The sequence below is a fragment of the Cygnus atratus genome, chromosome 9 (genome assembly GCF_013377495.2).
Source record: "Cygnus atratus isolate AKBS03 ecotype Queensland, Australia chromosome 9, CAtr_DNAZoo_HiC_assembly, whole genome shotgun sequence".
NCBI lineage: Eukaryota > Metazoa > Chordata > Aves > Anseriformes > Anatidae > Cygnus > Cygnus atratus.
In genome coordinates, this window is record NC_066370.1 from 16,421,414 (window position 1) to 16,444,494 (window position 23,081).

Sequence of the window (23,081 nt, forward strand, 5' to 3'; positions counted from 1 at the left end):
CTTGACGGAAAACTTGATGCTTGGGGGGAAAAGAGGGAAGCCTAGCAATGTCCTCTTCTATTCATCCCAGACCTTAGAAATTAGACCCAAGTCATGCATATTCTTCCAGCAGAGCTCAACTGACTCTATTCCTCTGTAGAGTACTTAGGATCTGTGAATATCTCTGCTTTCCGGAGCACTTAGGCTGACCTAAGCTAGTTTATAGGCACTAACTACAGTCTGACCCAGCCACAGAACTGATGCTACAGAGACAGCAGCTCTCTACCTGCCACCATCTGTCTAGGTAAGGTCTGCTTCGAAATTACCTCTGTGATGCTGACTTTACACTGATCTTCCTCCTTGCTCATCCTCGTATTCCTGTGTCAGCGTGGGGCTGACAGAAGGGCTGTGGATGTTAGTGGTGGAGAAATGGAGGCATGTTTCTCTTTGTTTCACAGAATCCCTTTTTTGTGGACTTTAACCAAATATGAGCATAGTAGCTGATGCTAGCAGGCAGCTAGAAATACATTACAGACCTAGATGGGGTGAATCCAGACGTGCAAGCATCATTAGCCAAGGGTGAATTTGCAGTCGGGGGTATGGAATGAGCAGCAGTCAAAAGGAAAGAACGCAGCTCAAGCATTCGCTGTTGGCCCAGCCAGGCCCTCACCTGTTGGGCTGTAACGCTTCACAGGTTGCATCGCCAGCGAGCCAGCCTGCAGCCCTGGTCGGCTGAAAGCCAACTGCTGGGCTATGCTGCATCGCTTGAAACGGCATTTACATGGAACCAGGGTTTTATTACATGGACATGGGAATATCTTGCTCCATGTGAACATACCACAAGCTCATGTGCATCGGTAATAATGGAAGACAAATCTTGCATGTAGTGCCCGGGAGTTTCTCCAGAAGATGGTTTATTTTGGTGGATGTTACTATAGCGATCGAATAGTCTGCCTTTGTTCTCTGCAGAGCTTAAGCAGTACAGCGCAGAGGTATGGGACTGAAAGCCAATTCTGAGTCCTAGGCTTCAATCAAAGCCCCTAAAGTCGAAATGTCTCAGTAGGGGTGCTGGCCAGAGCTCGCTGTGCTCATTGTGATCCAGATCTGTTCTCCCATGCAGCAGAGCTGAGGATGAACCTGAAATGACTACAGACATCATTACTGTGGGTAAAACTTGGAAACAGAGGGAATCAGTGCTCCAGTCCCATGATTATTAGATGTAAGACTCAGGTATTGTGGTGCAAGAAGCAGAAGCTGGACAAATATAATTTTTGTGAGTCTCTCCACTACTTTAATCGCTTCCCTTTGAGTGAGTACACGTAACCTGTATCGCTCTGTGTTCTGCTGATGCCAACCAGCATGGTATTCGTGTTTTCCAAGTAATTTGTTAGTAATGCCTCATGCCACTTACAAAATGCTGTGGAGGGGAGGATAAGGGGAATTAAAAGAAAAAAAATCATTTGAGGTCGTTCAACAACCTGCTGGATAGGCAGGTATTGATGGGAGATCTCAAGTCCATGTAGAAATGCTGGGAAAAGCTGGCTTAGAAAGACCCGAAGTCCTATATTGAGGCCTTGGCCATGGTGTGAACAGACAGCTTCTATTCACGGGAGTTTTTGCTGAGTCTTAAATACTTTAACGTTTTCCAGGGTAGCCAATATATTCCTTGTGCTTGCTACAGGTTTGGTTCCCAGTGTGGCTGTGTAAATCTGCACACACGCAGCAGTTCCCACTGAGCCGTGCAATGCCTGGGGCACCATCCAGCAGACTTAGTTCTCGTGCGAAATGTTTCTCTTGAGCCTGTTACGTCCGCTCCTGGAGCTTCCTTGGCACAAGCAAAAGTAAAAACCTCAGACTGTCCCAGACTGATTTCTGAGCTGCTACTCTGGGGACACGTGGTAAGGTTACACTCAGGTGGCCAAATCTTCTGCAGAGCTTTTGGTGGCTGTGGAATAAAAATGTCATGCGTGCTAGGCTGGGGACCCCAGGAGGGAAATCTGGGAATTGGCCTGTTCACACTTCCCCAGCTCTGCACTTGTCGTGTCTTGTCTGTGCTGTGTAAAGACACGTGGGAACTGCACGGTTCAGGAGTGACACGGCAGAGAGGCACGCGCAAAGGCATCAGCTTTCTCTCCAGGGCTGCTGCGGAGAATGTCAGCAGCCCTGTGACAGTCCTGCGAAGGAGCCTGGGGGAGAGTGGAGAGGAGCTGGACAAGCACTGCTGGAGATGGCTGCTGGTTATAGGGTGAAGCAGATGAATTACCGGGTGCCCCAGCAGTGTGAAGGAGGCTAGGCAGTGGCTGCATCTCAAACCTGAGGAGTCCCTCTGAGCTGAGGAGGAACGAGAAGGGGCAGCTCTGTGGGATGGTGCACGGGGAAAGGCAAAGCTGCTCCTCAGGGTAGAACAAAGTTTTCCAGCAAGCGTGAATTGACCTCTTGCTGGCGGGCTGACGACTGAGAAGTCACTCCTCTCTCAGCAGGAGGATGCACGGTAAGTGGCTTTGAGGGATTTCAGCCTGTGTGCACCTCTTTATTAGATCCTGATCCCCTTACCAGTGCATGCTGAGGAGCCCGACCAGCTTCCTTGGGGACGGGTGGGGCTGGTCACTGCAGGACCGGCTACGTGCCGTGCTCGAATGGAGGCAGCTGCTGGCTTTCTGATCTCTGGTTTTGGAGAACGTGTGTGGGAAGCCTGAACGCTGCTTTAACGAATGTCTTTTAGCCCCAGTGACTCACTGGTGCTGATTTCTCAGGAAGTGCTGCTCTCCTCGGCCCACCTGGGAGTGCTGCAGGGAGACCCACCCCTGGGGTGCTTGCCAGGGCCTAATTGGACCTAACGCTCCTGGGTTTGCCGCAGGGAGAGGCAGAGGTGGCAGGAAGCCTGTTTCTGTCCCTCCTGAGTAAAGGGCCTCGTGCCCCTGAACCCTGGTGACAAATCACTTCAAAAAGCGTGCCGCTTCCGACAGGTCCCAGCAGCCTTCCAGGAGGCCCCGGCCATGTCCTTAGTCCCATTTTTTCTGGCTAACTCAGGTAAAAAAAAAACCCTTTTGGGCACCATGCTGGGGCCAGAGGTGGGGATGAAATGCTGGAGGCTCCCAGGAGGGGCTGTTTGGGGAGGGGGCCGGCAGCATCTCTCCGTCTGGACTCCCCCTTTCGTGGCGGTGCCGCCCTCTCTATCTCTCCCCTCCCTTCCAGGGCCAGGCCAAGCTCTTCCTCCTCGCCAATTAATGCCGAGGTTGGGCGCCGCTGATAACAATGAGGAACGTTGGACGTTTATCTCCCTGCATCCTTCAGGCCGCAGCGTCCCCCGGCCTCGCCCAGGCCCCAGCCTGCCCTGGGCTGTTCCCCATGGTGACGGGCTGGGTTTTCGGCCCAGCTCTGGGCACACCTTAACCCTGGGGTGGTGGCAGGATGGGAGAGGTCTCTGCAGGGCTTGGGGTGTTTTCTTGCACCCTCTGACGGGACCAGTGGGCCTGAAGGCCTTTGCCCAAGGGTGCTGATCTTTCCTCAGGGTGTCCTCACATGGGAGCAAGGCTCTTTGCTCCATTAGTGAAGATACGTGGTTTTGTCACACCCAGTGCAATGTGTTTTTCTGGCACGGGTGGGACTGGGCTGGCCCCGTGCTCTGTGCCTCAGGTGAGGAGAAGCCACCCCAGGCCCTGCAGCTGGGTTTCAGCTCAGGCCTGGCTTCACTCGGCCTCTGAAATCCTGCTGTGCGTGGGCAAATGGCCCAGCTGGCAAGAGCCCAGGCCTGGAGTTTTGTGCTGGGGTCTGTATTTTCTGCCCGAAACCCTCTGGAGACCAGCTAGTCAGAGGCCCTGGAAACCATGAACCGCAAACATGCCAACCCTATGGGCTTGGTCTGATAGGCCCGCTGCCCCATGTGTGTGCATGGGGGTGTTTAAGCAACACACGCTGCTGTCTTTCCTTTGTGTTGGCAAAGCACTTGCAGAAAATGGATGGCAGAGGGTCTATGCCATAAGGGTCCAGGTGAGGTGGGTCCTGGTGTGCAGGATGGCACATGGGGGGCCACCCTGGGGCTCACTGCCTGCAGCCTTGGCTCTGGGCTGGCTGAGGGGAAGGGCAGAGCCCTTCGGTGGCAACAGCATCCTCAGCCAAGGGTATAAATAAATTGCTGCTCTGGTGACCTAGGGAAGAACTGCCACGCAGGCGGGGTTAATTGTCAGCAGAAATTATGGGGACATTGTTCCTCCGAAGATAACCTACAAGGGATGAAGCATGGAGCAATTTTTTCCCCTTCAAAGTGAAGGAAAAAGACCTGAAATATTGGTGCGGTGTCTTTGTTCTCAGCATTAGGCTGGCTCTCCCAATTAATTGTTTTTCTCCATTTCTTGTCAATGAGAATCAAGATGGATGAACTTTTTGTTTCGCCATCATGTCTTCCCAGAAGAGCTGAGATAGCTCCAGTAGGGCTGGGCAAATTCTCTGTTTACTTTACCTTCACACAGAGACTGTTTTATCTTTAACTTACACACGAAATCTAGGGTCCAAAGATGGATTGTCATTTTTGGCTAGAAAGCCTTGCCGTTACTGCAGCCAAGCCTGGCCAGGTCTGTCAAAATGGGAAATGGGTCTCTTGGGATGGTGGGTTGCAGTGCTCCCTTCTGGCACCTCACCTGGCCCCAGGCATGGTTCCTGCACAGGTAGCAAAAAGGGTGAGGAAGGGGATTTAATGAGGCTTTACCTCTCCACCCCTGAGCGTGTTCACCTGGAAGAAAACATCACTGTAAAGTGGGTTTTTCCTGCACTTTTAGGGGGCAACTTCAGCTGGTAGCTCAGCTGGTCTCTCTTGTAGGGATGTCCTAGGAGATCTCTGCCACCAGCAGCAAAGGCACCATGGACTGGTTCACCGGGATGGAGGAGCAAGGAATGCGCTGGAGGACTCCTTTCTCCAGCCCAGGAGGTGGCTGTGGCAAGGGGAGTTAGCGGGAATCTGGGCAACCCACATCTCCTCTCCAGGTGGGCACCTAGGGGCTTTTATTGGAGGGCACTAGGTTGAGCCCTGGACACTCTGTCCTCATCTATGAAGTCCTGCTGGGAGAAGGAACCTCTGGCTCCTTCCATGCCAGGCTGTGAGGCATCTGGGAGCTGCCTCCACTATTTTCAATGGAGCTGAAAGGGGCTTTGGCGGGAAGGTAGGGGTGCCCTGCACACCCAGCAACTGGTCTCTGCTCACTGGGCTTGTTTGTCCTCCTCATTCCCTCTGCACTGAATGGGCCACAAGGCTTCTGGATCTCGAGGAGAGCCAGGTTCACCCCTCTGCCTTCTTTCTGCATCCTATGGCACAGAATCAAAGTCTCCGTTGTGCCTCTCCTGGTCAAGGACTTTGGTTACAGAAAATTACTGGAGAAGGGTCTCCACATAAATAGCCTGGCATGGGGCTGACCGCATCCTTTTGGGTGAGGTGGGGACACGAGCTGGTGGCTCGGCAGCAGCTACATCCCAGGGAGACAGAGCAGCTTTATGATAGCCCGATGCTGTGGAAAACAAGAGAGCTTTTGCAATTGCATTGCCTCGGTTTTCCTTGCTGAGGGCCATGAGGGTCACGTTGCCGTGTAACTTGAAATGTGAGCAGTGTTTGAACGGCAGGGTACCCTGCCTGAGCGCAGGACCGTGGTCCAAGCAAACTTCTCTGCTCCCGGGCAGTACCAGTAGGAGCCAGGCCGTGCTCCAAACCCAACCGGCAATAATGTGCCATCCACCAAAACCTGACTGATTGATTTATTGTCCAAATGCTCCTTTAAAAGTATTCACTGAAAATCCAAGCCAAAATCATTTTTAGCAACTAAAAGCTGAAGTTTGACTCAGAAAATAACAGGATGTTTAAGTTTTGAAAAATGTTCCCCTCTTGCCTGCTTGCTTTTATTTTTAATGTGACCACTTGGAAAGGCTACTGAAAGAAGAAATTCCCTGCAAAATCTTCCACTTGGGCATAGAAAATAGCAACCTGTTTTTCAATTGAGCAGCAGGTTACCGTCCAGCCCAGCACCTGCAGCCAGTCCTAGGAATATTCAGTTCCGCAGCAGAGGCAGTGCCACCTGTCCCCAGGAAAAAAAACTACGAACAGGGAGCCGGATGATGCCAGCTGATAATGTTTCATAGTGTTTCATTTAGAATTCAGATTCATTTAGTATACAAATCGCCAAACCCAGAAGCTCTAATTGCCAGCTCAGCTATGTACCCAACTGAGCACTCAGCAGCACACGCAGAAACTACCCCGCCAGTCGGAATGGTAAACGTCGCGCGGTGAGCAATGGGGACACAGCCTAACGATGGACACAAATTGTCTAGCACCTCCCTGGTGCTTTTTAAAGATGCTCCTGTGCTTTCTAGGAATTCAGGCAAGATGCTAGGAATTTTCCACTTCTTTTTTGGAACTTTTTTTTTTTTTTTAATATCTGTGTTCTTTTTAGGAATTACGAGATCTTTGTAGGAATTACAGACTGGAATTCCAAGGTGCTTTCTGAACATCTTGGTGTACTTCCTGGGAATTTCAGGATGCTTTTTCTTCTAGAGCTTTCTAGGCCTTTCCCTATGCTTTCTAGGAAATCTCATGTGTTTTCTAAGAATCACAGAGTCATTTCTAGAAACATCTACATGCTTTCTTGGGATTGCAGAGCACTTTCTGGAAATTTCCCAGTACTTTCTAGGAATTTCCCTTTGCTTTCTAGAAATTACCAACTGCTTTCTAGGCATTGCTGAGCCCTTTCTAAGACTCGCAGTGTGCTGCCCAGAAACATCTTTGATCCAAAGTCCAGGCTTCTAACATTCTCCAAGAAGCCACAGGGCTACACAAATGTCTCTGTTTGCAGCACACAGCATCTATTTCTAAATAAATAGAAGGGGGCCTACCTATTTTATCTTTGAACAGCAATACTGTGGCAAACCTTAGAAGCACAGCGGTCTGTTGAGCTTCTGCCATGGTTCAGATGTTTTTTCAACGTCTGGAATTCTCAGCACAAATAAATTCAGGGATATGGCAAAACAGAGAATATCTGGAGTGCTTGAGCAGGGGACGATGCCCCAGTGAGAGAAGTTGAGGTTTGCTGTAGCAATGCACTTGCTCAGGGGGAGGTAGCAAAGGGCTTTCACAAGGTGTCAGATGTTCATCTTCCCTTTCAGAACAAGCGCTGCTCCCAGTCGTGAAGCCTCACACCTGATTTTAGCATCGTTAGATAATTCTCCCTGGGTCTCTTCTGCCCAAGCTCAGCCAGCACGTTCCCTTTCTGCTGGAACCAGTCCTGGCTCAAACCACTGCTCTGTCCCTTACCTGGACAGCCACCATTTGAAGAAGGAAGGCATGGCAGAGGGGGGTAGATCTGCGAAGGCTGCATCTACCCTGCATAAGGTATTTCACATCTTGTTTCCCTTTCCCAAAGAGCAGAAGTCTGCCTCAGTGCTTCATTCTCAAATACCAACCCTGTGCAGGCTGGCAAGGAGCAGAGCTATTTGCAGCAGTGGTGGGCTGATGATTCCCACGAGTTACGGATGGGGTGCTGGTGCCTGCTCACCCAGTGTGACGTGTTTCTGTCATAACTGTTTTCCATCACCTCTCTCTTTCCCAACATTTTTCCTATTAAACTGATAATTTTAGATCTGTCAAGAATGTCTAAGGGTTTTTTTTTCCCTGTGCCTTCAATTAAAAAAAAAATAAAATGCGTAAGGAGAAGAACACCCTTAGATCACTAGCCAAGGGCAGGCTGTGCCCTTAACCACATTCATACTGAAGCGCCAGTGTTGGGAAGTTAAGGTTTGGCCAGGAAATGGTCTCAGTGGAGAGCAGAGCCTCTGAGCTGTCTGGTGAGATTCGCTTCTGGTTTCTGGGAGGTTATTAGGGTTCAGAATCTGTGGCTGGGGCAGATGCAGAGCACTGCAGACTGTTTTGGATGCCTCTTTTGGCAGCCTTTTAGAGGCAGGAAGATGGTGCCATGTTGTATCTGGCTGCGGTGGGGAGGCGAGGAGGGCATGAGTCTTCTCAGGAGTTCATCTAAGGTATGGGCAGAGGAAAACACAGCTGTGTAGGTGAGACCAAAATCCCAGACAGGACATCACTGATGATTCAAAGTGATTTTTTTCTGTTTCTAGCAAATCTTTACTAGAAGAGTGGGTGCCTGTGGGTCTCTCCTCGGATGGCCTCTGCCTCTCCACAGCGTGGGTTCTGGCAGGGCTGTGTGGCTCTCTCAGCCACCAAAATGAAAGCCCCTCTTCCTTTATCTAATAACTTTGTTAAATTAATCTTCTAAATTGTGCAGTAAATGGAGCAGGTAACCTTTGGACATTTTTGTTTTAAACAGAATGGGAATTACAGTTGGAGTTCACATTCACTTAACAGACTGAACCGTAGAGGTGCGCAGGTGTGGATATTGTAGCATGTGGCATTAAACTTTATTACAAAATTGTTCAATTGTGCATCCAAAAGCTCTGCTTTCAGGCCTGCAGAGAAGATGGCGCCCAGAATTTCTCCACAACTTCTGGACTGTGCGGGTTGTAAGGGAGCTACAAAAACTGTACGGTAATACGGCGTGTGATTTTTTTTTTTTTTTCAAATTAATTTGACCACGAACACCCTTCAGGTAAGTTTTTAAAAAAGAGAGGACTGAGAGAAAGCGGCCGTTCGGCACAACCAGCCCGAGGCTGCAGCCGCCCAGAGCCGCCCCCCCCGACCCAACCCGGGGCCGCCACACAGCGGCCGCCATCACGGCGAGGCCGCCGCCGCCCCCTCCACGTGACGCCCGCTCCCCACTTGGCATTGGCCGAGCGCGATCACGTGCGGCAGGAGGGCGGCGGGGCGTGCGGCCGCGGTTGCCACGGCGACCGGAGGCAGCGGCGGCCCGCAGGTAGGCCGCGGCCCGGCCCGGCCCGGGGCCGCTGTGGGGCTGGGGGGCTTTGGGGCCGCTTTGGGGCCGCTGACCCTCCCTTCGTGCCCTTCTCCCCTCCAGGTGTGTCGCCGGTGAGCCCCGGCGGTGCCGCTCGGCGATGGGCGACGTGCTGGCTTACGAAGCCGAGCTGCTCGGGCTGGTCAGAGAGGTTGGTGCGCGCTTATTTTCCCTTTTTTCCCCCTTTTTTTTGTTGAAATGAGCAAGGGGGGTTTCAGAGAGCTTGTGTTCGGGAGCGGGGCGGCGTAAGCGCTGCGTGCTGTGGGTGTGCAGTCGGGCAAGCGTTTGGTACGCCTGGAAATCCCGGATGCCGTCACGCTCTGTGGGTTCGCAGGGCTTAATGCGCATTAAATGCCAGCAGCCACACGTCTGATAATTTAAAAGTATCTATTGTTCATCGTAAATGAGGCTTTTGTTAAAGGGACAGTTAAATTGGTTGGATCCCGGACAGCTCTGGGGCTCAGGTCCAACCTGTGGTACTGGTGAGAGCCTTGAGCCAGGTGGCTCGGCTGCCACCTGATTTTGTGCCTCTATAAAATTGGAGAGGCACATAAACACCCCAGAAATGACAAAGCCCAAGCTGAAGTCCTGAGACCACTGGTCTCCATGGTTTAATGCCAAATCAGGGTTCTCTAGCTAGGTGCTCATCTACCTATATTGCCCATTAGGTGATATTCTGAAGTGTGAAACAGTCCTATGGAAGAAAAAAATGCGAGAGAAAAACTTTAAAGGGTGGGCATCTCTCTGGTAGTTTGTGCTTCTGCCTCCCAGATAAATTGGCTAAATGGGATGTTTATGATTTGGAACAAGGACACAAGCTGTGATCTCTGTTGCTTGTTACTGTCACATTCCTTTGATCAGCACAGTCTCACAGACCCAAAGTGAGCAGCAAACCGTCAGCCTCCCACGTGCATTGTGTGCTTGTGTGACCCAATTTGCTGCACGGTTCTGCAGGCGCCAGCGCTGTGATCAGGAGCGGCAGTCGGCTGCTATTGTGCCCAGCTTTTCCCAGGCTGCCTGTTGAAAGCTTGGACTCTCAGCCTAGAGAGTCTATTGAAAGACAAAATATTTTGAAGCCTAATTTTTTGTTTGTTTGTTTCTCAGAAAACAAATCTAAAAAGTTCTAAGTACTCAATCGTTAACGTAGTACTGTTTATGTTAACAGTGAAGAAAATAAATGATTCTTTTTCTCTGTGGCAACGTTGGACACCCAGATCAACTTTGCAAGACAAAATGTGATGTCTTGCCACAGCAACCAATAACTAAGACTCATGAGATGGGGGAGGAGAGGGAAGACATGTAATATCATGACTGTACATTGTGGGAGGAAGAGAGAGGGCTGTCTTTCTCTTCTTCAGAAGAGCAGCGCTTGGTTAGCTGGCCGTTGATTTGGCTAATGCAGCTTCACGTATCGTGAGTGAACTGGCTTAGGATTCCAGCTGTGTGGCTGCTGAAGAGAAGATCAGAGGCAAGAATTCTGTCCTCCAAGAACGTTATCTGCAAGGAAGTTATTTACTTTTTTATTCAGCTGAGGTGTTGGCAGTAATGGATTTTCTTTCTTTTTCTTCTCTGGGTGAATTAAGTTACTGACTAAACTGGGGGGCATCATTCTTTTAGAGACAGTGTGCTTGGTTGCGAATACTGTTGTCTAAGATGTAGAAGGAAACCTAAGTTAAGAAACGGTATGTTCTTACCATGTGGGACACAGTTTGTTCCTGTGTAATCTTTCAACATTTGTGGACCATGCTACAGGGGAACTCTTACTTTGGCGATTCATGGATCACTCTTTGAAGCACTAATAATCTAAGAAAAATATTTCTGTATGTTTTTATCTTGCAGTATTTGGATTTTGCGGAATTTGAAGAAACAGTGAAGGTATTTGCAAAGGAATGTAAAATAAAAGGGAAGCCTCTACCCAAAACAACAGGTGTTTCCTTGAGAGATTCAAAAGCCTTGCCTGTTCAGGTAATGCATCACTTGCACTTATTTTGAATAATACTCGAAAGAGTTTAAGGCCACTAACCACCGTGTGAATTACTACAGCAGTGAGATTACATGCTGTGTCTGAACCAATTCTTATTTATTTGGAGAAGGCCGCCAGCAGTCTTCTTTCAGTGCAGGAACCTTCACATTTGTTTTTCTGAAGAGCTTCAATCCTTCTGAACCTGAGGCAGTAATTTTGGTTCACAGTATTTTAGTTTTTCAGCTTGATGTACTTTGAAAGGCTGATTTTCAGATGCTGCAGGTATTTTTTTTCCCTTATGGTAAAGGTGGGTCCCCAGATCCATGTTTAAAAATTATTTGCTTCTTGTATCAATGGGTGTTTCAGGCTCTCAAAGAGATTAGAGATAGTTGGAGAAGGAATATTTAACTGGTCATCAAATGGTAAGAGATTTTGGATAAAACTTTAATTCGGCATCTTCAGATGGCGCTTGGGTTCTTCATTTACTAGCCTATGTAGCCTTTGAAAAATGTTACTCTTCTGTATTTCTTTTTTGACTGAATGCTTTTGCCCTTTGCAGAAAGATCTGCTAACAGCGTTTGAAAATGGTGAGCAGAAAGCTTTCTTCCAGCTCTGGGAGGAGCATATTTCATCTTCAGTCCGGGACAATGAACCAGCTGCTCAGAAGCTGGAGTTCTATCTTCACATATACTTTGCCACATACCTCTTGAAACGCTCTGTGGGAAAGCCTGTAAGTTTACTTGACGGTTTGAGCTTCAATTTGCTTTCATTTGTTTTACTTGATATACTTGTCTTTAGTGCAGATGGCAATGGGATGCTTAGTAAGAAGTCACAGAGTACACATTTCAGATTTTGGGCAGCAGTCCACATTTTAGATGAAAGCAGACACTCGTATTGTGAAGTACAGAGATTGAATTTGTTCCTTATTGTGGAGCTTCTGAAATAACCTGGAAAATACCAGTGTGCTGATATTTTCACACCTCTGACTGTATATGCTGAGATTTCAAACTTGAAGTTAATGTCTTTAGGTCTCTACTTACATCTGCCAGCTTTACAGTGCGTTCAGAACAGCAGTCTTCTAAATAAATACGTGGTTTTATTTCCTAGGACAAAGCTGAACTTGAGGAAAGGATTTCTCACTTTAAAGCATACCTTGAAACAAAAGGAGCTGCACTGAGCCAAACTACAGAGTTTCTTCCCTTCTATGCTTTGCCTTTCGTTCCCAACCCTATGGTGCATCCTTCATTTAAAGAACTTTTCCAGGTACTTTGCAGAAATTGTATTTATGATGTGTTTTTTTGTGTTTTTTTTTCCCATGGAATGGTAGGTGTTGAATGATATTTGTTTTGGTAATTGCTTTTATCGTTTCCTGTAACAGAAACTGTACAATCATAAAAGACGACATTTAATGGAGGAAGGGTTGTGAGAGTGTAATCAGTAACAGAGTAATATCTTAAATATATTTATATTTGAGTCTTAAATGGTGTGCTGGCATTAAAAAAAAATAAATGCCTCTTCTCCTTCCTTTCCACACAACCCTGAAATATGTGTGCTGATGGGAGTCACCATACAGTAGTGCAACTCCACTTACGTGCTTTGAGGACGTTGCCTGGGATATCCCACTATCCGTGTGGGTATAGTTTGGTTTTAAAACACGATAGCTAGGCATAAGGAGACTGAAGCAGCTTCATTTAATGTGGAAAAGAGAAAGTCAACTTTATAAGTAATTAAGTGATCTTCCTGTAGCAGAAGTTGAGGATGTAATTGTCTGAACTGAGACAATAAGTCAGTGTTGTCTGTGTTCCCTGAGAGGGTTTTTTTTTCTTCCCAGAAATACTGGAAGAGCATAGCTGTGTTTAGTGGCTTAGTGACTCTTGCCACAGGCATTTTTACTGCTTAATACGTCTTGTTAACTACGTTTTAGCCTTTGCCTGTGGCTGTTTCAGAGTTCAGTTTTTAGGCACATGCAAGTTCTTAGGCACATGTGAGGTGAGGAAAGAGTATAAAAGTTAGTGTGGTTCAGCTTCAAAATAGATTTTCATTTCCAGGTGCGCTTCTTTCGGTGTTACGATGATCTACGGTTATTCTGTCGATGAAGGGGTAATAAAGCACCTTCACATTGACTGCCTTCTGAGCACCGTGCAGGGGGGTGCTTGGGAGATGCTGTCTGGAGCTGCAAAGTAGCAGTGGCAATTCCTATGGCGAGGGTGCTGCCCCCGTTCCACCTGCTGACAGCTTGTTCCTGCAGCAGAAAGCTGTTTAACTTCTTGGTTATGTGGCACCCAACTGGCTGTGCTGCTGCACTCGAACTGGATCAAGAAACTGAGCTGCTTTATTGCATGTGAATGTGCGGGTATAGAGCTCCCCCATGTATGCACACACACGTACACAGGTCTGTTTGTGAAGTACGTGTAATGTTTTGCAGGGCTACATGCTTGGTGTGCCCCACCATCCTACCACCTGGACGGTCGTGCTGGCTCACCTAAGGAGCTGTGGGCAGTCACTGTGGTGGGAAGGGATATTTCTAGTCCATGTTGCTGTCACACATGGTTTGATATCAAATCAAACCTTAATTGTCAGCCCTAGGGCTGACTTTATACGTAGCAGCTGATGAGGAGCTTTAGTTTAACACCAAAAAAGGCATATGCTGCAATTTTCCTTTGGGACTAGCTATAAATAATGAGATGTGCTAGTTGACCTCAGACTTGGAATATGACTACTTTTTTAATTATACTTAGGAGCTTTTTTTTTTTTTATTGTTGTGGAATGCCTTATCTAGGACAAGGTCCTTGGGTTTATTCATAGTAACTCTGTCAAAGCTCTTAGTCCACAGTCACTCATGTTTTCTTGTGGGAATTGTACAACTCACTCTGTGTTAGTGTGGAAGCACAGGTTGTTTTACATTTGAGAAAGAACAGCAGTGAGTAACTAGTCTACTAAGCAGTGTTCTTACAGCATTTTTTTTTCCTCAGGCATCTGATGCTTTATAGCTGGAGTTTCTTGCTGCTTGTTTAATATATCTTGAAAAATAATATACACTTCTTTCTGTAGCAGACACAGCTGCTTGGTAATATATGACATCCCGTGTAGTGAGTGCACCACTGTCTTGTTACTGAATTGGTGAGTGCAGCAAGTAAATTCTGTATGCTCTCCAATGTGGTGAAATATGGGAAAGTTTGAGCTGCAAGAGCAGCTTGCAATGTATACAAATACAGCAGTAAAGTAGGAAGCCCCTGCTATTTTTTGGAATACGTTGCTTTTTTACTTGTTGGAAGATAACTGCTCTTTCATCTGTTGGCTAGCTTTTAAGCAGAAAACAGCTGAACTGAAGGTTTGAAAAACAAGAAATTGAGTAATCAGTAAATTCTTAGGTGTATTTTTTTTTTCCTTAAGTATTATTTTCTTGTGCTTATGAGACAGAGACACTGTGTGAGACAGAAAACAGCATTCCAGTTAGTGGCTGATGTGTTAGTCCAGATTTTCATACATGAGTCATTTTTTTTCTTCAAACGTGTTTTGGAAATGTTGTACCCTGACCACTGATGTCGTGTCATGACGCTTGCAGTAGTTACAGACAGAATCTAAAGTTCCAGATTTTGTCAGGAATGAAAGATGACTTCAGTGATTTCCTTTTGAAGAATGGAAAATAGCTCATTTTGTGCTTTATTTTAAAAATGTTAAATTCATAGCGTCTTTTTATCAAGTTGCTTGTATTTTAAAGGTACTTGTAATTGAAAAGCAGTTGTTGCATATTCGTACAAGGCACCAATATTGTGTGATAGTTTTCTAAAAACATGATGTGGCTTTAGTTCCGGTGTAAGTCTTGTATAGAAATAATACTGAATTTACTCTGGTGTACTTTTATGAGTAGTTAGCAACCACGTTCACTTCGGTAACAGTGAAAGAAAATCTTTTCACTACAATGTTGGCTGCCTTGTTTACTAGTGGAAGGTTGCTGTCATCCAAACAGTACTTCCAGCAAAGTGTACATATTTGGTGAACAGCTGTCATCATTTGTTTTTCTTTTGAAGGATTCTTGGACATTGGATTTAAGGACAAGATTGGAAAAGTTCCTGTCTCTGACTCTCAAAGCCAGCCAGACTCCCAGGCTTCTCACTTTATTTGTATCCTTTTGAGAAAATACTTTGAAGATCATTAAAATTACTGTAAAGAGACAGTATAATTTATCAGAAGAGTATGCTGCTCAGATCTATTGTACAATTGCAGTAACATTGCAGTTTAATGTATTTGGTATGAAACATTCAAAACTCTACATTCAAAAACCAACTTTTGAGAAAGTTATGCAAAGACAATGTATATATCCGTATGAAACTGCTTATTTATTATATGACCCTTCTCTGCTTCTGTGTGTGATGTATAGAATACCCCAAAGCCCAGCTCTTCTCTCTGTGTTTGTAAAGCTCTTAATCTTTTCAATTAGCCGTTTCAGGGACTAGCTGAAAGTTTTCCAGGGCCTTTAAGGGTTCCAGAAATTACTGTTTTATTAAATGAGTTGTCTTTCAGACTAATTTTTCTTCTAACAATATTGTTTAAGCTGTGTTGTCAGGCCTAATTTGCAGGCTAACTAGCTGTATGACAAGATAATCTCCATTTTTGGTCAGCAGAGTTAAAGGCAAGGCAGAGAGAACTAAACTGGAGTCTTTGTTTCTGCCTGTTTTCTATTTTAAAAGGTCAGGTTTAAAATCCTTTTCCTCCTACATCTTACTCCATCCTAAGACATCATGCCACAGTGGTGTTGAATGAGAGCTGGAAATGATATTCCTCCTGCATCATTCTGTTTGTCAGGATAGGGAGCAGTGATCAGAAGAGTCTGCTTTCACTTCCATGTTAGAGCAGTTTGTGTGTGTGTGCGCGTGATGTTGAACATTTAAATTTCTATCTGTTTATTCATCTTTATGTAGTAATATACTGGATCCAGACTGAACCCTAAATATTTGTTAGAATGTATTGTTTGCATATTTATATATTGATTTTATGAGCAGTTTGACTTTTTTTTTTTTTGTTGCTAATACATTTAGTCTGGATTTACCATATTTTCAGATTTGGATCTTGTATGCGTGAAGGTCAGCAAAAAGTCTCACGTTTCTATACAACATTGTGCACTTGAAAGATTTTTGTGTGTTTATTTTGATTCATTTATTATTGATTTTCCATGAAGCATCAGGCGTGGGCTGTTGCCTGGGGCTGCAGGAATATTTGGCTTGGTCGGGTGTGCTAGGTGGTTGAGTTTCTCATTCTACCTCTGGAACAAATGCATGCTTGAAATGAAATACATTTTCCTGAACAGCTCCTACTCGTACAACAGAAGGAGAATGGACAGTGCAACAAAGGTAAATGTGGAGATGTGGTAAGGATATTCTGTAAGATTATTAGGTGTAATAGTAGCTATAAATGTAGCGGAAAGTAGGCATACAATGACAGGGAAAGGTTTTGATGCATGTCAAAAAGTCCTTTGAAATCCATACCCCTGTTTTGGTGATAGCTATTGCCAGGCCGCTTGAAGTCCATGGGGCTGAGCACAGGGATGTGCTGGGAATGGGAAGGGCCTGTTAGTGGGATTTGTATTTTATCTCTGTTCTGTCTTGAAATAAAATTATAGTAAAAACAAGTGGATAACTCTGTACAAAGTGCATGCCAGCTCTCTGTTTTTAGTTATGATTAAAGTAAGTTTCCTCAGATTTGTTTCCAGTACCCACCTATGTCTATCTGCATCTTCCAGGCTTCAAATCTCAGTCCTTTACTCTGAAGGCTGTCAGACCTTCTAAGAGAAAGTAGATTTTTGTTCCTATTCACTTATCCTGTTTAAACTCTTAAAATAGAACAATTTGTTACGTCCTAAGAATCTCTTAATAAGAACGTCTTAAATATTTTAAGTAGGCTGTTCATAAACACTTAACTAAGTAACTTGGGGTCCTTTAAAATGGTAATTTCAGCACTAAATCCCATTAGATGCGGATGGCACTTGAAGTATATGCGTTTTAAAAACCAGTTCAATAAATAGAATTGAAGGTCCTAAGTCCATTGCATTCATTTTCTCAATTGACTTTTTTTGTTCAGTTTGTTGATGGGAATTTGTATGGGCCCAGCTTGGGTTCCTAAAATTGCTTTTCCTACTCAGTTGTTTTAATCTGTAGTTTTTCCTTGAGAATTTATTACTTATATATTGAATTAGAAAGAAAATGAAGGTCATCTCCCATTGTGAGGTTTGGGTATTTCCTTTGTAAGTTTGTGCTTTATGTTGTTAGAATTTCATAGAGTAATAGATCATTATTTGCCAAAAGTCACTTTTTTTCCGTGTCGTGGAGATTCCTGAAGGCGATAATTCCATACTCTGATTCAAAAGACATAACTACTTGATTGGGCCTGAGTTATTTAGGGCCTAATTATATATTTTTTTTTATTTTGGTAAGTTCTGTGCTCTGTATGAGTACAGAGACTGTCATAGTATTGACTCCATGCAGTCTTAATTTGTAGGTCTGTTAGATGCCTTAGAGTTTGAGTCCGGGTGGATTTTTTGTGAAGGCTATTTGAGGTCTGTCTCGTTTGAAGGTACCGGGTCTGAGACGTTAGTTCTGCAGTATGCTTCTTGGATCATGTGGGATCTGCCGTATGTACTCACTGCTGGAGAATATTTACATTATCAGTGAAGGAGAGAAATGTAAAGAAAATTAATAGGTAACATATGAGTGAAGAGTGGTATGGTAAAGAGTCCTTTTAAACAGCCTTTTGTAAATAGTTGCCAGTCATTAGTCTCACATACTGAAGCACTTCAAGTTTGGGTGGGATGGTGCATGTGCTTTTGAAGATGTCCTGGAGAGTTCAGTGTGTGTGCTTTTCCTGATTAACCAGCTACAGTCTCTGGCTCTTCACCTGTTTTCCAAATGTGCTTCTTAAGAAGACGTGACAAATGAGCAGAGGTAATTACATACGTGACAGAGCAAGTCAAGAAAATGGGTAGAAACACGCAATAGTTCGGAAGATGCCTAAAGCCAGCATCTTCACTTTGCAGAGCCACTGGCTTTACCGTGTGCTGTATCTTCCTAAACCGGGTTAGTCCTCCGCCCTTTATTGTCCCCTCTTTCCCTCCACATAAAAGTAATGATTGTGGTAGGTGTTAGGTCCGGAGCTTGTTTTTAGTCCTCTATAACCCTAGGTTATTACAAGTTGGCTGTAGAAAGCATTTGTCTGTTGGGAGAGAGAAAAAAAGAAAGCAAACATTGTGTTACTCTGTGCTTCCCGTTACAGGGGCAGTTTGATTGCTGCTGCAATGTCACTTATGGAAAAAGTGTCTTTCAGTGGCAGTTCACTTCTTCCCATTCTGACTCATTGCAATGATTTAACGTTTTAAGCAAGCAACTAAATACTAATTTTTAACCGGGCTGGTAGCTCCCTGGTCTCTCTCTGCGTAAATGCTGGTATTGATTATGGGGATATGGCAGGAATGCAAGGGGGGGAAATGGAGCAGCGTAGGACCAGCTCTTAGAACAGCCATCTGTACACGGGTCAGTTACATGCCAAGGACGAAAGCTTCCTGCCTTGCTAGTAAGAGAAACTTTCATGAAATATTTTGCCTTTTTTAGTAGAATTACTGTTTGAGAAGATAGTGCTGTAAAAAATGCAAAATGTGTCACGACTTTGTGATTCCTCTCTTTGACTCCCTTTTCTCGGTAAAGACCAGTGTTTATAACTGATAATCCCTGGATTTAACAGAAAAGGGGTAAATTGGCCTGATTCTCAATTGCTAAGACTAGCATTCGTGAGCTGTGTTGAGAATTGGTTTTGTAGTTCTTCCTGCTGGCTGTAGTTGGAAGATGTATTTTCATCACTGGAAATTTTCTGTACTAGTCTATGTAAAGCAAGCAAATGATGAGAAGATTTATGTTTCATGACTTGATGCTTCAGACTTTCCTCTGAGTGAAAGCCACGCTCTGGATATATCCCCTGGAAACTTCTGAGTTGAAGTTAAATAAAAATGTATTCCAATTTGGTCATCCAAGCGAAAGAAGAATGTGCTGAAGAGCAGCTTGCTTTCTATAATGGATGTTCTCAGGGTCTTAATGCATTTAGTGTTCTTGTTTTGGAGCTATATGGTACCAAGGCCGTGGTAATTGTTTATCAGTGGTGGCTATAGAATAAAAATTAACTCAAAGTTGTATGATTATTATCAGGGAAGAAAAATTTGGGTTGTCTTTGGAATCTATCTTAGCTCTTATTTTTAAGTGCATTTTGCTGTATTTGAGCACCACCTGTGGCTTGACCCAGCCTCTGTTATTTCACACAGGTTTTTGCTCCCTCCAAGGAAGTATATAAAAAAAATACCATTAGGGTTGCTAGATTTGCAGTTGGATAAAAAGCATCAGTCACAAATCCTGCAGGTGCAGAGTGACAATTCACGAATGATTCTCAGAAAGGAGCCACTCTAAGAGGGGAGGGGGCTGTCAGAATAAAATAACTTTTTTAAAAACTCATAAATCAAAACATATAGATTAGAATTAAGAAAATGTATCTTCTCTGCATTCTGTGCTTTATTTTAAGACTGTAAATTTATAGCTAATACACTTCTTTTCTCCAAAAGATCCCATAAAAAGTTCATTTTGCTAAATTTTCTGAAAGTAGAAATAAGCTGTCATGCCATCTATTGCTTTTCATATAAATGGGATAAAACCAGCCTGTTTCAGAAACACTGTAAATCCACAAGATATATCAAGATCAGAATTCAGAAAGCTACCTAATGACTTACCTTTTTCATTTATAATGACAGTCTTCAGGGCAGTTCTACTTGAACAGTATTGTTTGACAGCCTTGTCTCTGAAGTCCACGTGTTTATCGCTTTAAGAAGCAGTTTATCAGCAAGTAACTTCCTGTACAGTTACTTGGGCGATATTTACACATAATTAGTATATCGCTATCTGCAATATAACTTGCCGGTAGAAGACAACTTGTGAAGGCTCTGCGAGAAAAGCCGTGGTACTTAGATACCACTTCCACTCCCCGTTCTTCGCTCTGCTGATTATTACCATCTGTATGCAAGCCGCCGTGGAACAGAGCAGAGGTTTGTGCCTGACTTCAGAGAGCAGGGGAGTAAACAGCGAGGGACAGTTGTGTTTTTAAATAACTGTACATAAATTCTCCACGGCTTGTTTCTCGTAGCTGCAAGGTGTTCAGCTCAGCACAGCACAGCAGTATACGCAGCAGTTGTGCATGCTGAGGTTTTTTCAAATGCAAAACATAACTGTGCAGTGAAACTTCACATTGCTGTAGGATTCTCTAGATGACCATCCCAAAGTTTTCCACTTATATCAGTTATGTTTCCCAGCACTTCTGTGATACGGGAAGGTATGATTTATCTTGTTACAGAAAGAGATAGTGAATCATGAAAGTGCAAGATGGTTTCCTCAAAGGTCATGGACAAAGTCTGTTCAAAGCCAGGAAAAGGAATTTGTTTTTCTAATTTCCAGTTTTGCATCTTGAGCTATTTACTTTTCTGCCTCCTGGGTCTGGACCTAAACTGTGTTATATTAGGCTGTTTGGAATGCTGTATTCGAATCCAAGAAGTTTTGAAATCTGTGAAAAAGAATCCTACCTCTGTTTGAAATTCCGTAGTCAAGCTAACTCCTGCACTTTGTTTAACAGAAAGTTTTATGGTAAATATTCAGTCTGTTTGCAGATGGGTGCTAGGTCTTTTTCACAACACGGGAGCAATGCTAGCTTCTCATCAAACTGTTTTAAAATGTAATGTTTTAGCAAAATACATAAGCATCAGGAATAAAAATAGCGTTATAGTGCCTCTCTTCATAGTTTTGTCTGGTTGTAGGGATACCTGCTCTGGTACCCAGCTCCAGATTGTGTTCGTGACTTCCATGTATAATGGTAATTTTGCTAGGTCTGAGAACAGCAATGAAGGATACAGATTTTGGCGTTTAGTTTGCTTCTTTCATCTCTAAATTAACTGAATCTGAAGAAGCAAAATGTATTGGGAATGTTACTTTTTTTTTAATTTAGACAGAAAATAAATAGAAATAAAAAGAAAAATTGGAGTTAGTTCCAGAAACTGAAGTGGGTATTAAAAGTAACTAATATAGCTCACCATGAACGAATAAATAATGGAATCACCTAAGGAAAAAAAAAAAGTTGTAAAATTGAAGGCATCTGTGATCAAATGAAGTAGGGAATTCCCTGCAACTTCTAAGAATCCATTGACTATTTTAATAATGAATGGGGAGCTGGTTAACTTGAATGTAATTTTTTTCTATGAGCTGTTCCATTTTCTTTAAAAGATGCAAGACTTAGTATATATTGTATAATACATAGAGACCTACATAATTTAATTGTCAATGGCCTTTGTCTATAAATTAACAGGAAAAAACTTCCAGGTTTACAATATAACCTTCCAAGCACTTGTATTAATCTTAGTTACTTTCTTTCTCCTTTTCTGTTTTATTTTTGAAGTAGCAGCTAGCGCTTTGCAGTTACTCTGTAATGTTTTTACCTACTATTACTTTAGTGAATGTATAAGATGGTGCATGCATCTCCTGTGTAGGTAACACTTAACCACATCTGGGCTGCATTTTGTCATAAATTCTTCTGATTAGATGCTCACACTCTCATTTTTGTCTCTAACAGCATAGAACTTCTTGTATTAAGGCTTTTAAAGCAGTATCCTTTTCACAAGCGTGTTCGGTGACGTTTACTGTCCAGTGGTTATATTGCTGCAGCATATAACTGTAAAGCAATTGTTTGTGCAATTAAGGTAAGGTTAAGTACTTGTAGCTGTAGTGAGGAAATGAAATCACACTGGTAGTGTGGAATTATCCTTGCAGTGAAGTTCCACCCTTTGGATAAAATTCCACATCAGCAGCCAAAGTTGTCCCTTTGCAGCAGTAAAAATGCTTCTGGGTTCTCTGCCCTTTCAGTTGAAAAGGTGATTTTATTTCCTTTTTATTATTATCTTGACAGAAATGTTGCAACATCTTCATCAACAGTTAGTGGAGTCTGAGCACAGGACCATGACCTACCTGAAGCGATTTAACAAAATGCAAGCAGACTACCATAATCTCATTGGAGTCACTGCAGAGCTTGTGGATTCCTTGGAGGCAACAGTCAATGGCAAGATGGTAAGAGGTGACTCGGATGTGTACTTACTTCACTCCTCCCATCTCCAGAAATGGAGAGATGCTCCTAAAAAGTGAATTAAGCTTCATAGTTATGAGCATTTCTGTAAGTATTGTCTCTTTACTGATGAAACACAGTGCTTGGGTTGAGTTTCTTCCATTGCCCCAGTGTACTAGGATAAAGGTGATGCCGAGCCTGAGCTGAATTGTGCCAGCTCAGAAATCTTGTAGAAAGTAGCATCATCTCACAAGACCTCTCAGATCTCTCGTGGGAGTCCCCTTTTGAGCTTTGGCATAAGCAGTGATTAGAGGGAGTTACTGTGATTACTGACTGCAGTTCAGCCCCTCAGAGGTTCTTTAAAACAGCTGCCAGGTCTGCTTTAAGTTGCACAGTGGCGGAAACAATCTTCTCTATTTATTCAAAATTTTGGTGAGGAAAAGCTTTGCTCTCTGTTCTGCTAAGCTGAACTTGTTAATTTAGTTGGTAAAGGGAACTGTTGGGGGGGATGAATGAGTTATTTACTTTATCAAATGGGCCACACATGTGTTTGACTGGAGAAAGAACAACTTTCTTATGGGTATTTTTTATACAAAGAGGTTTTACACTTCATCTGTTGTGCAAGCAGGCCTCTACGGCAGATGTTAGTGGCCTCTAGGTGCTTTTAAGGGATCTGTGAATTGTTAGCAGGGAGAATGACCTTGGAGTTCCCGTGCTGCTTGCTGAAATACCAGTATGTACCTTCCTCGTCTCATCAGCATGAAGATCTTGTAGCTTGCCACTCTGCAGCTGGGATTACTGTCTGCTTACATCACTACTGCAGGAAAGAATTTGCCTGTATGTGTGGATTTTGTTTTACAGCTGATTAGGAAACATATCTGCTGATACATTTCGTGAGTTTCAAAAGCAATAAGAAACGTAGCAGTTATTTCCTGCCTACCCTTGCAGGCTTCATTGCTCTCTGAGGTGATATTCCCTTACGTTCTGTGGTGGAGGATGGATGCTTGTTAAATTTTCTTTGTAAGCCTTGTACTGGGCAGTCATTTGAGCCTTCCCAAACGTGTCCAGCTGATGGTGCTCTTTCGTTAGGATTCTTGGTTTCTGTCACTTTC

The 23,081-nt window shown here is 44.1% G+C and overlaps 1 protein-coding gene across 2 annotated transcripts in view; it reads left to right on the top strand.

Moving 5' to 3' along the window:
• Positions 1-8,751: 8,751 nt before the first annotated feature.
• Positions 8,752-23,081, top strand: part of ARMC9 (armadillo repeat containing 9) — a 65,181-nt gene continuing 50,851 nt past the window's right edge. For both annotated transcript variants that reach the window (XM_035544841.2, XM_035544842.2), the window contains exons 1-8: positions 8,752-8,837; positions 8,940-9,027; positions 10,716-10,841; positions 11,399-11,569; positions 11,947-12,102; positions 14,871-14,963; positions 16,166-16,190; positions 21,817-21,974. In XM_035544841.2, coding sequence (XP_035400734.1) covers positions 8,977-9,027; positions 10,716-10,841; positions 11,399-11,569; positions 11,947-12,102; positions 14,871-14,963; positions 16,166-16,190; positions 21,817-21,974 — 780 coding nt within the window. In that variant the 5' untranslated portion in view covers positions 8,752-8,837; positions 8,940-8,976. The remainder of the gene's footprint in view (positions 8,838-8,939; positions 9,028-10,715; positions 10,842-11,398; positions 11,570-11,946; positions 12,103-14,870; positions 14,964-16,165; positions 16,191-21,816; positions 21,975-23,081) is intronic.